This window comes from Centroberyx affinis, unplaced genomic scaffold (assembly GCF_046629955.1).
Source record: "Centroberyx affinis isolate AG114_WGS23_722 - 3 ecotype Tasmania unplaced genomic scaffold, CSIRO-AGI_Caff_v1 ptg000548l_1, whole genome shotgun sequence".
Taxonomy (NCBI): domain Eukaryota; kingdom Metazoa; phylum Chordata; class Actinopteri; order Beryciformes; family Berycidae; genus Centroberyx; species Centroberyx affinis.
The window spans coordinates 215-16,340 of NW_027279193.1; the positions used below are offsets into that span (position 1 = coordinate 215).

At 43.7% G+C, this 16,126-nt stretch overlaps 1 protein-coding gene across 2 annotated transcripts; it reads right to left on the bottom strand.

The window, feature by feature from the left end:
- Window positions 1-220: 220 nt before the first annotated feature.
- On the bottom strand, window positions 221-15,856 carry LOC139642937 (serine/threonine-protein phosphatase 6 regulatory ankyrin repeat subunit A-like). 2 transcript variants are annotated; one of them, XM_071517998.1, is made up of 14 exons: window positions 15,718-15,856; window positions 7,488-7,571; window positions 5,657-5,735; window positions 3,926-3,996; window positions 3,435-3,635; window positions 3,229-3,316; window positions 2,955-3,097; window positions 2,434-2,541; window positions 2,238-2,342; window positions 1,362-1,440; window positions 1,113-1,227; window positions 685-767; window positions 537-600; window positions 221-293 (listed from the first exon to the last, which is right to left on the bottom strand). In XM_071517998.1, exons 1-14 carry the CDS (start codon window positions 15,742-15,744, stop codon window positions 221-223), a joined length of 1,320 nt encoding a protein of 439 aa, XP_071374099.1. In that variant the 5' UTR covers window positions 15,745-15,856. The 2 variants fall into 2 exon arrangements, with proteins under 2 accessions (XP_071374099.1, XP_071374098.1); XM_071517997.1 differs by lacking the exon at window positions 15,718-15,856 and adding an exon at window positions 10,072-10,227.
- Window positions 15,857-16,126: the final 270 nt, after the last annotated feature.

The window sequence follows — 16,126 nt, forward strand, 5'->3', positions numbered from 1 at the left end:
AGGTGGAATTGTTAGAATTTACTCTTTTTCATGGATCGCTTTCTCTCAGGGCCATTTGGCATTCTCAAATGAATTAAACCACATTCTTACTAGGAGATATGCAAAACAGCCTCCGCAAAATAGCTGTAGAAAGCAGCTGTGACATAAATTTAAAAAATAATATAACTATTATAGCAACGACAAGTCCAATTAAATCTCACAGTCAGAATAGACAAAGAGCTCACCTTCCAAAGTTGTCTTTCCGGTTAAAGTCAGCTCCTGTATTTAACAGCAAGTTCAGACACTCCAGGTTCCTGGTTGGAGAGAAAGAGTCACCATTTCATTGACATACAAATCCAAGAGACTGCAGGGCCAAGTGTTGTCTCTGCTCTTTATACCAAAATACTTCAAATTCAATTAAATATGTGTAATTTAACACAGAAAGAGAAAGGTAAAAAGGAGATTAAGAATGAAGAGGAGAGGGAAAATGAGAGGATCGTGGAAAGAGTGCCAGAGAAGAAACAATGATGGAACATTGAGTAGAAACACTGACTCACCCTCCAGCTGCAGCAGCATGTAGACAGGTCCTTCCAAAGTCGTCAGGGGTGTCGATGTCGAAGCCTGAGTAAATATGCAATCAGCATCAATTTAGATGTCAACTAGGTGATGCCAGTGGCAAAAATGGTGCCAGCATGGTGAGTGTACCTGAGGACAGCAGCTTCCTGCAGCAATCTGAGAAGCCGCTGAGAGCTGCCAGGTGGAGGGGGAACATCCCATGAATACCTCTCCTGCAAAGATAAAAGGCACACGAGACACAGTTACAAGCCTTCACAGGACATAGAGGTCATGGCGTGTGAGCATGTGTGCATTCTTGATGAGAGAGAGAGAACGATATACCCAGATTTTAACAATCTCACCGGTCCTCAAAATGTTCACACATTAAAGGAAATTAGCAACAATAATGAATGAAGAATAACATTGTGGATTGCTAATCTGTTTTTATTTGAATGTTACTGTTCTATAGTTAACATTGTATGGACCCAGCGCTTCTTACAAATGAACTAGACACTGCATTCAGTAGAAAGATAGAGAGAGACAGAGACAGAGTGTGTTTAATGTGCGTTGTGACTAACTTGGCGGTGTCGGCCCCGTGGTTGATGAGTGCGGTGATGATGAGCTCGTGGCCATAGCGAGCAGCGATGTGAAGGGCAGAGTTTTTGCTCTTGTCCTCGCAGTCAATCTCCGCTCCTGCACACATTTATAGACACACATTTATGCATTCCCATTAATACAACATAAGGACATCCACAAAAAAGATGTATGCAGATAATTTGTGAAGTCATGCCACATGGCAAGACAGCACACTATGGGGGGGCTCTCACCATTTTGAATGAGGGCCTGAGAGCGAGAGAACCTGCCATGGGCAGCTGCCATGTGGAGGGGAGTCTTACCATCCTTACTCTAGATGGAGAGAGAGACAGCGATTGGGAGAAAAGAGGATCCTGTTATTACATTGTCTATAGGAAGACGACATATCAGTACTACAGTACATCAAGAGATATCATGTGAGTGTGGGCAGTTGACTGCACTGTGAACTCTTAGTGAGGTAACCAGCCTGGGGTTTAAGAGCTTAGAAAGAATGGAAGCTATCTTACACCGACTTGTGCGCGCGCGCACACACACACACACACACACACACACACACACACACACACACACACACACACACACACACACACACACACACACACACACACACACACACACACACACACACACACACACACACACACACACACACACACACACACACACACACACACACACACACACACACACACACACACACACACACATTCTTTGAGCAGCTTGCAGCCTGAGGGAGTCAGCTCCCCCCATCTTCCATATGGCCTTGCATCTTGAGGCTGTGTGGAGCCAATATCAGTTTCCATCAGTGCTAACAAAGTGTTTACAACACTGTAATTTCTTTGGTCGTTTCTTTCTAGTAGCTACTGAGCAGCAATCATTCCTTAACACTTGTTAAGAGCTTTCTGCTGAGCAGTGTTTGCAATAGATGGTGGGGTTAGGAGTATTTTTATTCTGAAACACAGGTTCACATCTGGGTCCATTACAGGATCCGTTATAGCAGGTGCTGCAATTTAAGCATGGCTCTTAATGTAAAGGAAACACTATATGCTGAGATGTATCTGTGTGTGCTTGAATGTGCATGTGTATGTATGGACACACTGAGTACTCACCCTCATGTTGACATGAGCACCGTGGGCCAGCAGCAGCTCCTGGCACAGCGCCCCCTGGCGGGAGGAAGAGGCAAAATGGAGGGCAGAGAAACCCCTCTCATTCACCTGAGATAGGATGGTAAATAACACAATTAAACACACACAGCCATCGTCAGACTGCAGGCTCACACTATGTCACATGGAGACACACACATACCTGGTTGACGTTGGCCCCTGCCTCGATGAGCTCATTCACCACCACATCCTGTCCGTTATAACAGGCAACATGGAGCGGGGTGTTGCCATAGGCGTTTACTTCGTTGATCTACACAGGCAGCCAGAGAAGAGTATGAATGTATGTCTTGCTGTGCATACTTATATAACCTATTGTCAGAGACAGTCTGACCTTTCAGGCACTGAGAAAAAGAGGTTAATTTTTGCATTTTTATTGAATAAAGAATACCATAAATACCATTCAAATAGCATGTATTTTTTACAGTTAATACTTTGGCTTGGTCCAAGGGTCATGGCACATTATGCATGTTGAGGTTAATGTCAGTTGTTTGTCAGTTAATGTCAGTGTTTTTTTTTCAATTTTCAATTTTGTGGTCTACTGATAATATGTACTGTATGTGTGAATATAGTGTCTCTATGATTAGCACTGAAGATACTGAGAGCATAACAACATCGCTCTGTGTGCATCCGGGTCTGTGTGTGTGTGTGTGTGTGTATTCTGACCTGGACCCCCAGACCCAGCAGGTAGTGCACTGTGCTGCTCATGCCGCTGGAGGCGGCTGCGTGGAGCGGGGTGTAGGCCTTCTTGTCCTTACAGTCAACCTCGGCTCCACTGGCCACCAGGAGCCTCACCACCTCCAGATGACCTGAAACAGAGGGGGTGCGGGAGAGAAAGAGCTGGGTGGAACTTTAACCAAAATTAGATTAGTGTGTGTGTGTGTGTGTGTGTGTGTGTGGGAGGGGGGGGGGGGGTCCATTTGCACAACAACAGTCTTACCCATGTAGGCTGCCCAGTGGATGGCTCTCCTGTCCTTCTTATCAAATGCATTAATGTTGGCTCCTCTGGACAGCAGCAGCTTCACCATCTGACACACACACACACATAAACTTTAATAGGTGCCGACATGTTTATGTGTGTGTGTCTGCGTGTGTGTGTGTGTGTGTGTGTGTGTGTGTGTGTGTGTGTGTGTGTGTGAGACCAACCTCTACATGTCCGCTGAAGGCAGCATGGTGCAGAGCAGTGCGCCCTGCCCGGTCAGACACGTTGACGTTGCTAAGCAGCGGGACCAGGGCCTCAGCACAGCGCACCGCCTTGTTGCTAGCTGCAACATGGAGCGGTGTCTGCCAGTTCTTGTCCCGGGCGTTAACATCAGCACTGTGCTTCAACAACACCGACACTGCGTCCTGGACAGAGAGAGCCAATATAGTTCAGTGTTATAATAAGGCACATGCCAGTGTGTGCAGGTGTGTGTGTTAGTATGTGTGCTTGCTATTCTCAGTACGGTTGGTGTGAATTGGTCCTATCAAACTGGAGCTTGACCAAGGTAGGACAAGTCTTTACAGATTTAATAACTGAGTTGATGAGATTCAGTGTATTTCATTACTTGTGACAAAGGAAAACCTGCAGTAGAGTCACAGGAGTACACATGGCGTGTGTTAGTGTGTGTGTATGTGTGTAATGTGTAATGCGTTACCTCACTGCAAGAGGCGACAGCTCGGTGAAGAGGAGTCAACCACTTGTTATCTTTGGCATTAACTCTGGCTCCTTGGGGGAGGGCAGGAGAGAGTGAAAGCATTAGAGAGAGAGAAAGAGAGAGAGAGAGAGAACAGAGAAATGTCAGAGAAATGTCAACAATGACAGACAGAGTGAAGGGAAACATGTTGAAAGCCTGAAAAACATCTGATCATTGAAAACAGAGAGCACGTGCGAGAGAAGAAAGCTTAAAGTAAAGGTTAAATGTCTTGTGGGAGGGGGGATCCTATGAGCCACTGGTGCCTGGAGGGTGTAAAAACTCCCATGACCCTTTTTGGGACTGTTGGGGAAGGGGGGTTAAAATAGCCCAGAAATTGCACCTGTTGCTGCCCCTTCACGTCACTGAACAACAGTCAACACACACACACACACACTTTCCCCCCTGCTCTCGAGTGTTTTACGTCAATGTTGGCCCCACCTCGTGACCTGCTCAGCTGACTTCACAGAAAGCCAAGCCGTAGATCCGATCAGATGAATGATAAATCATGAGCGATGTCACCAAGAGAAGACGGACAGCCACATAGCAGTGAGCAGAACACACATGGAGGGGCTTCGAAGAGTTTAGGGAAAGCAGAGGGCTGGACGGACAGGGGATTACAAGGTAAACTGATAGGAGACAAGATAGGCTGGAGAGGGTAACATATCAAATGACTAGCTCAACAAACTGCACTGCAAAAATATGTCCACCTTAACAATTCATTTAAGCCTAGTATTGAGTTTTAAAATCTTGTATTCCTTAAAACAAGTGAAAAAAAACTACCAATAGGGAGAGATAACTCAGTTTAAAATGCAGTTTCACTCGTTTTCTCAAAAGTGACAATATCTTGAAATAAAGCAAATCAATCTACTGGTATCAAGATAAAGTCATTTCATTCAAATAAATTCTTGAAACAAGCTGATTTGCATTGGAAACAAGTGTAAACATATTTTAAGATATTGCCACTTGTTTTGAGAGAAAACTCTCAAAACGGGTGAAACTTCAATAGAAACAATTGAAATTATCTCACCCCCCAATGGCAGATTTTTCACTTGTTTTAAGAAAAGTACGATTTTAGGACTACCCCCCTCTCACCCACCCGCAGGCACACACTTACAACTGTGCATACGACCTCCACATAGACTGTTGGGTTGGGTATGGACTATGGCATGTTGATGCTTGTAGGTGCAGGACTGTTGTTTCTTCTTCTTGTTGTTTCTTTTTTCTCTATTGTGTTGTGTCATTCTGATGGGGTGTTTGCTCAATGCTGTGTCATGTCGTGGTGATGTCCTTTTGGTGAGGTGTTTCTTTTTTGTTTGTGTGTTTGATGTTGTTTTTCCAATGTTGTATCATGTACTCTTGATGAATGTTGGAGCATGTCAGGCAAGACAAATTTCTGTGAGAACGGACAATAAAGTATTATCTTATCTTAATATTAGAATACATTTTGCAGTGTGAATAACATGCATAGATTGATGACTAAGCTATGTAATGGATTGAATAAAACGAGCAAGGTTAGGAGAGACAGGATGGATATATTGATGAAGAGAAAGGCTACATAGGTGCATAGAGGAATGGTTGCTAATAGCCAGTGTGGATGGATGGCTGGATGGATGAGTAAGCTTCCCAATAGAACTGGTAGGTGGATGGATATTAGGCGAAACAGATCGAATAGACAGATGGATATAGTTTTACCTGAGAGGATGAGCAGCTCAATGATCTCAGCATCTCCCAGGTAGGCTGCAGCATGCAGGGGCGTCCGCTTCTCATTGTCCTGATAGGGGATACATATTACACACTAGGGATGGGAGGATATAAGATTTTATCTTTTATCGCGATAAAAACACTCAAGATAATTTTATCTTGGTGAATTTCCATTATCGGGATAATCATGAATATCCTCACGAGCGTGAATATCCTCACGAGTGACTTGAAAAAGCTGTCTAGCTCACTAACGTACAGTCCTGTTGATTTCCTGATTTATTTTGTTATTCTGTCCTTGCTGTACCTCTGTCTGTGTGATCTGAAAACAAAACAAGTTATTCATTTATAACAGGTATTCATTCATACAGTTATTCATGGATATCAGGTTGATAGGTAGATTCTTTTTATTAATGGATGTTTTTCTCTCATTGTGATTACCTGCTGGGTGTCGGCGAGAGTCTGAATCTGTCCTTGTTTGTTTTTCACTAAAAAGATATGTGTCCTATGACGTAATAAAAATATTTTTTTCTCAACAAAATGTAAGGTTAAGTGATTCTAGTATGTTTTAGTGCCATTTTAAGAGTTTTAAGCATATTTTGATGATTAACGGGATATCGTAAATTGCAATTATTTTGGCCAGGATAATCGTGACATGAAATTTTCATATCGTCCCATACCTATCACACACACACACACAAAATTGGACATTAGTTCTCCCTCTTTCTCACGCAAACCTAGGCCCTGCTACACATGCATGCACACACACATACACAAATCATGGCTGTGTGAAGCATACATCACATATCCAACCACACGATCAATAGGCCGCACACCGTGGGAGACCAAAAGAAACATGAGACCAGAGCAACTAGGGGACAACCTTCTGTCATCTTTTCACTCTTATTCCTTAATTCCCTCCATCACTCCAATCCGCCCTGCTGTCCTCCCTCCCATCCCACTTTCAGTCTCTTCTATCATTTTATTGTCAGTGTTTTACAATTGCCGTCTCTACAGCGGGCTAAAGAGTTTCTTGGTTGACTTTCTATTCATTTTTCACCGTCTCATCTGTCTCTTCCTGTCTGTGTGACTAACCAACCATGCAATTGCCTCCGTCGGACCGGAGAGAGCAGTCCATCCCTTTCTCCCTCTGCATCTATCCCTTTATCCATCCATCCTTTGTCTACCCTCCGTCCCTCCCTCTCCTTCTCTCTTCCGGTGCAGCAGAGGGCAATCAGCAGAGTGGGGCTATAAACAATGTCACGTGACCCCAATAGGCTTGAGCCAGTGTTGCTGACTCTAGGAAGACTCAAGTGTGATGACCCCAGCATTACAGACGCTCAGAAAGAGAGAGAGAGAGTCAGACTAAGACAGAAACATGTGCAGTAAAATTGAGAAAAAGACTAGGGATGTACGAGTATACAAAAACAGGGGGAGAAGGTTGTGCCCTTAAACCTTAGGATGTGGTTGAACATTATTAACAGTCCATGCTTGCTGCCCTAGTTGACAGTTATATGAGAGGGGGAAGGTAGGAAGCTGCCAAAAGGCACTCTCATTCAGTCAATCAGTCGATAGGAGCCCAAATCAATAGTAGCCTGCCGGCTGACTGCTTCTCTCCTTGCCGTTGTTTATTTGGCAGTGAGCGTGTGTGAAGATATCAGACACAAATACACAGGGGTGTGATCAGGACAACACAAAATAGTGGAAGATAATGGAAGAAAAGCAGGGGAAAATTCTGGTGTGTATCCAACATAACTGAATTCTTGTAAAAGGCCTGAAAAATCTCCAACCTGATACAAGCTAAATAAAACAAGTGAGATTGTACCTGCACGTTGACATCCTCTTTCTTGAATATGAGGGAGCGAACTTCATCGGGGTCGACGTTGAAGATGGCTCTCAACAGAGACGGCTGCAGAAACAAACAAAAACACAACTTAGTGCTGATGTATGTGTTTAACTTCCTAGATTTGCAATGCAGCAATTATCTGCATTGAAATACTCTCACACAGCCACCATAATCCAAGGCTGGGGACATGGCCATAGGCCGCAAATGGCTGTGTACCGCCAGTTTGTTTATGACAGCGTAGCAGCTGCAGCATGCACACACACTTACACACACACACACACACACACACACACACACACACACAGAAACACACACAAATGTCTGAGTCTGTGAGGGGTTAAAGCTGTGCGCTCTGTTGCCACCTGGTGTGAGACCAGCTGGTAAGAATGTAAATAGCGTTGTAAAAGACAAGAGGTATGTGGACACAATGACTAGGCTACCTATGTATCCATACTAAAATATCTCCTCTGCTCCAAAACCTTTCATCGGGTACCAGAGTGAGGGCAAAGGAAGAAAGGACAAAGAAGATAAAAGTGAAGGGTCTTGGGGAGAGTTGATGAATTTGCCTGGAAGGAAGGTGCTAATGAATGAGAGAAATAAAATCATCCTCAGCGCTCTTCTCTCACCTCATTTCCTCTGTGTTCGCGTGTGTGAATGTAAACAACTGGTGTGAGCATGAGAGCATGGTGCCGCCTGATACTGACTGCATGTGCTGAACAACACGCATACATATAGCCTATCTTCAGGAGTTTAGGGTGGGCAACGCAATAACCAGAACTCCTATTCTTGCTTATACATCACATTCACAGAATTGATTTTCTGTGTGTCTGTCTTCGTTGTCAGAACATTTTGTTCTGCATGAGCCTCAATCATTCACTCTAATACTGAACACAACTGCTTAAAGGGAGTAACAATATGCTCAGCTCACAAAACAATTCACTTTGTGATACTAGGCCCAAAATACCATACTTTAGTTTATTCAACAATTGAGTTACATTTATAAAAAACATATGAAGAAATGCTCAAGGATAGCACAAAAAAGTCCTGGACTTATCCTGGCCCATCGTGTTTCTTTTCTGCCCTGGCAAGATGATGACAGGCACTTTCATGCCTCACTATCACTTTCATGATATTACAAATTAAAGTAAAATTAACACAAATTTGTCTGTAATAGAACAATATTGGCCTAAGTTATGTGTTTCTTCTTTCATCCATGCCATTGAATAGATGAGTACTACTTTGCTATTTTAGCATGAAATTCTGATGATTATGACTGACAACATAGTGAGGCTGCACTATAATGGCTAAAATAATACTCATGATTATTAGGCTAGTTATGGTGATCACACTCATTAATCACAATTATTGCTTTTGATGATTTGAGGGAGAAATTATTTTACTTCACCTTTAGCATCTTGTTGATTAATGTGAACTACAATGAATAGGCTATTCTAAATGGAGTGAAATGTTTAAATATTACCAATAGTCTAGGATTATTAACAGTGGATAATAATAATGATAATACATAATTGTGTAGCCCAACAATATAGCTGATAGCAGAAACATTGCGTTAATGTGAAACACAAGTAAGCACTTTTTGCTACAATCTGGACAGCTCAACTGCGTGCGTAGTTATGATTTTAAGTGCAATACTTTCCTATATGTTCAAGCAACTTCAAAGCCCTTCACCCATTCTGTTCAAGTTTTATTGCATTTCACTCATTTGCTATCAAGCACTTAATATCCGTGGAAGCACTGTACACACTCTTCTTGTCATACACACTTTCACCCAGCGAGGGCTGCCAGGGTAAAGTGAGACTGAAGTTATGCCATTCACTACTACGCAAGTAATATGTAGACCTCCACCTACCTCTTAGCCTCTCTCTCTTTTTCCCATCCCTCTCTCATTTCTCTTCCCTCCTAAAAATAAGTAGGGCTGTCAGGCATGTCAGTATCTGTCTCCTGCCTATTACATTAATGACTGTTGGAACTATGGCCGAGAGCGGAGAAGGTAGACATGAACTAACAACACTAATCCTGTCATCAGAGCCGGCACATCTTCTCTCTATTATTGGACTTCCCCCTCCTTAGTGTACACTTCAAACAGCAGTTTTCACAGGATGAAAAGGCTTATTATCATGTTTCTATGGTAGGCTTAGCCTTAGACAACACTGGAGGCTGCAAAGGCCTAGGCTTTGGTGAAAATCTATACAAACCCAGAGGTCATCTCATATGGTGCTATATTCAGAACCGTTTGTCATGTGTTGGCACAGCTTTGTATTTTTATGCAGCAGGCTGTGTAACTATGTACTTCAGTAGCTGTATTACCAATGCAATGCTCTGTCTCCAAACCCTGGCTGAATGCCATCACCCACATAATCAACCACATAAACCTAATGCCTGGTAAAACCTCAGCTATCACAAAAAACTCAGACTATATTTCTGTCTAACTATTGCCAAAACAAGCCAAATGAATGGGTTGTAGCTAAAAATGCCTAGTCTAAAATTTAGCAAACTCTAATTCAAATCAATGGAATGAACCAAACAGACGGGCCCCTCTCACCTTGTCCTCCTGAGCGCCAGCCCTTCGAGAGGCATGATGGGATCTGCGGTCTGGGGAGGATTTGGGGCGAGGAGGTGGGGATGAAGATGAGGGCTCATCCTCCTCCACCTCCTCCAGCACCACGATACACACACGGCTCGCCCGCTCCGACCGCATCAGGAACAAACACACACACACACACACCAAGGCAATCACTCACACACTCACACACACACACTGTTCCCTCTCACATACGTGCGCAAATCTGGAGCACAAGCGTCAGCAGTAAATCCCACAAACACAGTGTTTTCCTCGCAAACACATACTGCACGTCTTCAGGTAAAATCCGATGTGAAAACCAGCTCTGTCCTCTATCCTTCAGTGTTGCTGGGCTGCATGTCTCCTCTGTCTCTTCTCTCCTCTCTCTAACACACGCTCACTCACTCTGAGCAGCAGTAGCGGAGACAGCAGGGAATTCCTTTGCGTAATGGTGGCGGTAAGCGGCATGCGGCAGAACGAGCCGGGCTGCCTAGCACCACACAGGAAGCTACATATCCTCACTGCCGCGCTGCAGCCAGGCACACACACACATGCGCACACACATCAGATGCTAACACACACAGAGGCCCTGTGATTAGTGTGGACAATACTGGGAGCTGTAGCACCCCATGTCTGTGTGGGTGTGTGTCGCTCTTTTCAGACAGACTGCTGAAACCAGCTCTTTCAGAGGGAGAGAGGGAGAGGATAGGAGGGGGAGGGGAGAGAGAGAGAGAGTGAAAGGAGAAGGGAGGGGAACAGGGGATAGAGTGAAAAGAAGAAAAAGAGAGAATAATTGCAGGTAGGTACCTAGAGCTCTGCAACACACAAATCAGCCCCCTCCACAGGAAAGAAATAGAAACCTGAAGATGAATGGAGAAAAGGTGAAAGAGGGGGCAGATGACAGCAATGGGAGCAAGCTGATTTGGGAAAGTTGACTGAAACACAAGATGACTCCAAAAAGCTGAGTGAGAATGTCCAACTTCAGACAGAAACAGAAACGGAAAGGGAAAGACAGGGAGGCGTGGAAAGGAGGGCTGAAGGAGACAGTGGGCTCTGCTGTTCCTAGCCGTCCTCTGAGATCAGAAGGTCGCTTGCCGAGTAGCGCCTACCTTCTGCTACCACAATGCCATGTGTCAGAATGGGAGAGCGTGAGATCCTGTATAGTGGTCTGAATGGAATGTGCATGCATGTGTTCTCATTTACCGATCCTTGTTGTATTGCCCCAATGCTAATCCACTCTGGGAAGTCAAGCTCTGAGATGCCTGAGCTTTGTTGCTCTGCATTAATGTAATGGTGTGCGATTTGAGTTGTTTTTTTTTAAAGCCTCGAAGGCCTGTAGACACTGGCCAAACCTGAGACAATCTAAAATGCTGTAACCCGCAGAGCTTGACACAAACCAAACCATGTGTACTACTCTGTTATGATACATTTAGAATTAGTAAAAAAAGATTTTCGCGGTCTGCAACATAAAGTTGGTGCTGAAATAGAGGAGGTGTTTACTCCTCTCAAAACGCATGAGAAGAAAAGGAAATGGATGCCAGATCTGTGTCTGTGTGTGTGCTAGTATCCCCTTTGGTGTATTGGTGGCATAGCTTCAAAACGTCCCCATCTCCTCATTATAAAACTGGAACAAACTGGCTTTGCCAGAGAATGCGAGGCTAGCTAACAAGACCAGTGTGCGTGTGTGTGTGTGTGTGTGTGTGTGTGTGTAAATGTGTGTGTATGTGTGTCAGTCCCCCTTCATATTCAAGACAGATCCTAAAAAGAGCAATCTTGCCAAGCCACACAACCCCATTAACTCAGAGGGAGGGACAGAGCAAGGGAGAGAGCATGAGAGAGAGATGCTGTTGGATGGAGACTGTCTGCAGGCCTAAATTCGGAGTCTAATGGGCTTACCATTCATAAACTTAATATGAAAGACAGCCGACAACCTTCCTGCCCTTTCGGCAACTGACCTGACAATATAGACTTGCTTCATAAGTACAAATTCAGAATAATGTTTGTGAAGCAAAGCACGTAAACAAACAGCCTATGTGTCTATCCCATTGAGAGCTTCTAGCACTGAGGATAAACTCTGGAACATAGCCCAAAGAAATTTGTAGAGCAGATTTGTTGACGTTACCCAAATAGGAATGAGCATTTCTGTGCACTGTGTGTTTAAAGAAGTAATCAGGATACTAAAAAAGAATAAAATGGGAAATATGCAGAACCTGAAAACTACTATTAGTGACATGCATGTATGTGTGTTTTCATGAGGCAGACAGAGTTTAAAATACCTCCTGTGTTGCTGAGGCGGTGCTTTTCTCTGAGAAAAACAGCTTCACCACACCTCAGCATGGCTTCCATCAAATCAAGGGGATATGTGAACAGTGCTCTCTCTTTCTTTCACCCTTTCCCTCTCTCTCCCCCTCACACACACACACACACAAAATTCCAAAACAAGATGGGCCTAAATGCATGAGGAAGGAATAGTGTGACAGTGTGCGTGTGTGTGAGTGAAAGTATGCAGGCTTGCTCTGACCTTTGCTCCGACCCTGTGCACAGGATATACTGTGTGCAATACAATCCTCGTCTAGAAACAAACACGCCTTCACACGTGTGCACGCAAACACACACACACACACACACAGGCATGAACAGCACGAATAAAGAGTTTAAAGGTTGAGGTTGCTTTTATGAAATTTCTGCTTCATTACATAGAATTGGCCTATAGCGGGTAAAAAGAAAGATTCAAGAGTGGTTGACCTGCAGCAAAGGTTTGCACCCAAGACATTATATGTCTGGCGTGCACCTCAGCACAGTGGATCACCAAGACATGCTATCCATCGACTGCTCCAACAGAATGGCAAACTGCATATAAGCAGTTAATACTGTGTGTAAATTTGAATTCATTCTTTGTTAAGTAAAACTTAAATTGAGAAAAATACCCGCTAATATGGGATTGGCGGAATAGTCATGCCACACAACCACCACAAAAGACTAGTAACACAAGTAAGCAATCCTTCATTTCCTTCCTGGCAATGTATCCTGACCTTGCAAACTGAAACTGTCAACTTTGGTGGATGATTCAGCTGATGGGCAACATGCTGACAATTTTATATGGGCTGAGCCAATAAGAAATGGGTCCAGGAAGGTGTGTGCCAAGAGAAATGTGTGTTTACTGTCAGGTTTGACATTGTATTCAGTTTTAGGGGACCAAAAGGTTCTGTATTATTCTGTATTATGAAGCTCATTGTTTTTACCTTGTGCTAGAGCTGGGCAATAATTCAATATTATCATTTATCGTCTTTCAGTGGAATCATATCATGATGATATGAAGATATTTTGATATCCTGACACACATTTCTGCTGTCTAAATTGATGATGACAAGCAAATTTTACTTAAAAACTCTCATAAAATGAGGTATGGTAGGAATATTATTTGAATATTTCTGTTTTGTTTGACATCACACCTAACATTACCATTCGGTTCAATGAGATGAACATTAATTTGATTATTTAACGTGATTTTGCGTACATGAACCATATCGTGATATATATTGATATCGAGAAAAATCCTTATGATTATCATGATATTGATTTCAACCATATCGCCCAGCCCTACCTTGTGCTCCTCATGAAGGTCATCTGTAGGAGAGGTATATAGGCACCCTGGATGTTTGGGTCGGAGGCAACACAAGTCTCATTCCCACACAAACACACACAAGATGTTACATGGCACCCTGAGGCACTCTGGCTTTCAGCCACTTGACACCTCTGGTATTGCTGATGTTGCATTATGGATATACTGTATCTGCAAACCCCTGACACACACACACACACGCACACACAAAGGTAAGCAGAAGGTCAGACAAGCACACAAGACAGGGCATTGTCGTAGTGTGTGTGTGCATGTGCGTATGCGTATGCGTGTGCGTGTGTGTGTGTGTGTGTGTGTGTGTCTCTCTCTCTCAAATGCCCCAACCCTCTCTCTCCTCAGCCAGGACACTGACAGGACGCCCTCTAGAGGACAGACAGGCGGCTGTCCTAGGATCATTTGCCAGCAGTGATATTCTGTCCTGTCTCTCTAGTCCTGCCCTCTCTGGCTCTCTCAGGCTGCATCAGTGTCCAGCTATTTTGGTCTCTTTGTCTAGTTCTCTGTCAGCAAGCAATAGAGAACAATAGAAAATGGAGAGGGGGATCTAATCACAAACACTCTTCCGCTTGCTGCGTGCCTGCCGGCTGCCCGGAAGAGTGGTCAGAGCAGGACAGGCCACAGCCCTGCACCATCACTGACCCAGTTTGATTGAAGCCACAGAGCTTCGCGACAGTGTCTCACTGTCCCCATTTAGGCCAGTTCTAAACATTTTCAAAAAGGTCTAAGCAATCTTCATTCTTTCCTCTCTCTCTCTCTCTCTCTCTCTCTCTCAAATTTGCACACAAACACACACAATCAATCCACCTAGCTATAAAAAATATCTCAGTTGCCCAGGAAATGTTGATCCTTGAAAATGCCAAGAACATTATGAAGAACAAACAAAATGACACAAAGCCTTGCCATTAGAGTGGTGATATACCAGTGGAAAAGGGGGAAAAGGGAGCCACAGAATGGAAAATATTTTCAAATGGTTCCCCAGGACACAAAATGGCCTATGTGATTAAAACAACAATGCTGAACCCACTGTGTAGGTACTGATGCCAGTCAGCTGCCTACCAAGATGCCCTGTGTATCACTGCCTGTAGTTGTTAGTATTAACAGCAGCTGATTTGAGCACATGGATAGTGGCTAGCTAATACATGAACTCAACTCAGCTGGAGACTTTGGCACCAGTAGCACCTGTTATTTTAGTCTGACAGGCTTCCTTCTCTTCAGCAACAGGTGACTGGTCAAAGTTCCAACTGAGAAAATGTGCAGCGAGCTAAAATAGACAGCTGGCGAAGCAAAACTCTCCGGGTAAAAAATTAGCCAGCACTCAGTTAGCTAACTAATTCAGAAACCCACGATGCAATTCAAGTTATAGCCGACATGTTTAACTAACTTTATGTTAGTGACATTACAAAGCGGTGGTAGATAATAAAGTCACGTCTGCTTGTCACACAAGAGTCGAAGTTATAGCTAACTAATGGAGTGGAAATGCTAGAGTTAACCAGAGCAAGCGAGTTAGCTAGCTAGCAATCCAGCTGTGGTCACCAGTCCATCACCAGCAGCAGCAGCAACAACAACAAACAACAGTAGCTAAACATGTCAAAGAAAATTGACAACTGAAGTGCCTTAACCTTACCTGGAAACGATAATGTTAGTGTAGTTAACAGGTGATGCAACTTAACGTTAGCAAGCTCAAACAGAGTTCTTTATCTCGTTTTCTGTTAACTGTTAGCTGCCATATCAGATGTCATTAGTTAACGGTACGAAGCTAACAAGTAGCTATCGGTTAAGCTGTACCGTTTTTAACTTTTCATTTGGCAAACTGATAAGATAGTTTAATTAGGTCACCATGCTTCAACTTAGCTGAAGTCAACTTATCGCTAAACTAAACGGTTAACGTTACTCGGTGTTGATTACAAAAATACTCTAGCTACGAACTGTTAGCTAGTCAGCTTAGCTAACACTGACCGTTAACTATAAAGTTAAATTTTAGATAACGTTACCTGGTCCTGTATCTTCAAAACCATCATATTCCCCGTGTACCGGAGGCAGCAACTCGCCTATGAGTTACTGTAAATGACGGGGATCACTGAATGAGCAAAGGCTCTACTGACCGGAGCGAAGTCAAACGGTGCAACTTCCCCCTTTTCCTTCCTGCCATGAACAAACCCACCATAACATGGGACAGAAGTGACAAAGCAGACTTGTTGGGCCCAAACACGGCAGTCAACAAAATGCACACATCATCGTCATCATCATCATCATCATCATCATCATCATCACCATGACCAGGGGTTCCTAAACTTTTTCATGTCAAACATCCCCAAATAGATGCGCCTGGAAAACACACATACTCCAATGGGGGCTTATGGTGTGTCTGTGGTACTTTATGATATTTCTTTTACCCCTATG

What these genes read in the sequence shown, in the direction of transcription:
- LOC139642937 (XM_071517997.1), bottom strand. Translation starts at nt 10,227, where the DNA reads ATGCGGTCGGAGCGGGCGAGCCGTGTGTGTATCGTGGTGCTGGAGGAG. An exon ending in CTGGCGCTCAGGAGGACAAG is followed by an intron (nt 7,572 to 10,071) that starts GTGAGAGGGGCC and finishes TTGTTTCTGCAG; the next exon opens with CCGTCTCTGTTGAGAGCCAT. An exon ending in TCAGGCCCTCATTCAAAATG is followed by an intron (nt 1,228 to 1,361) that starts GTGAGAGCCCCC and finishes AAATGTGTGCAG; the next exon opens with GAGCGGAGATTGACTGCGAG.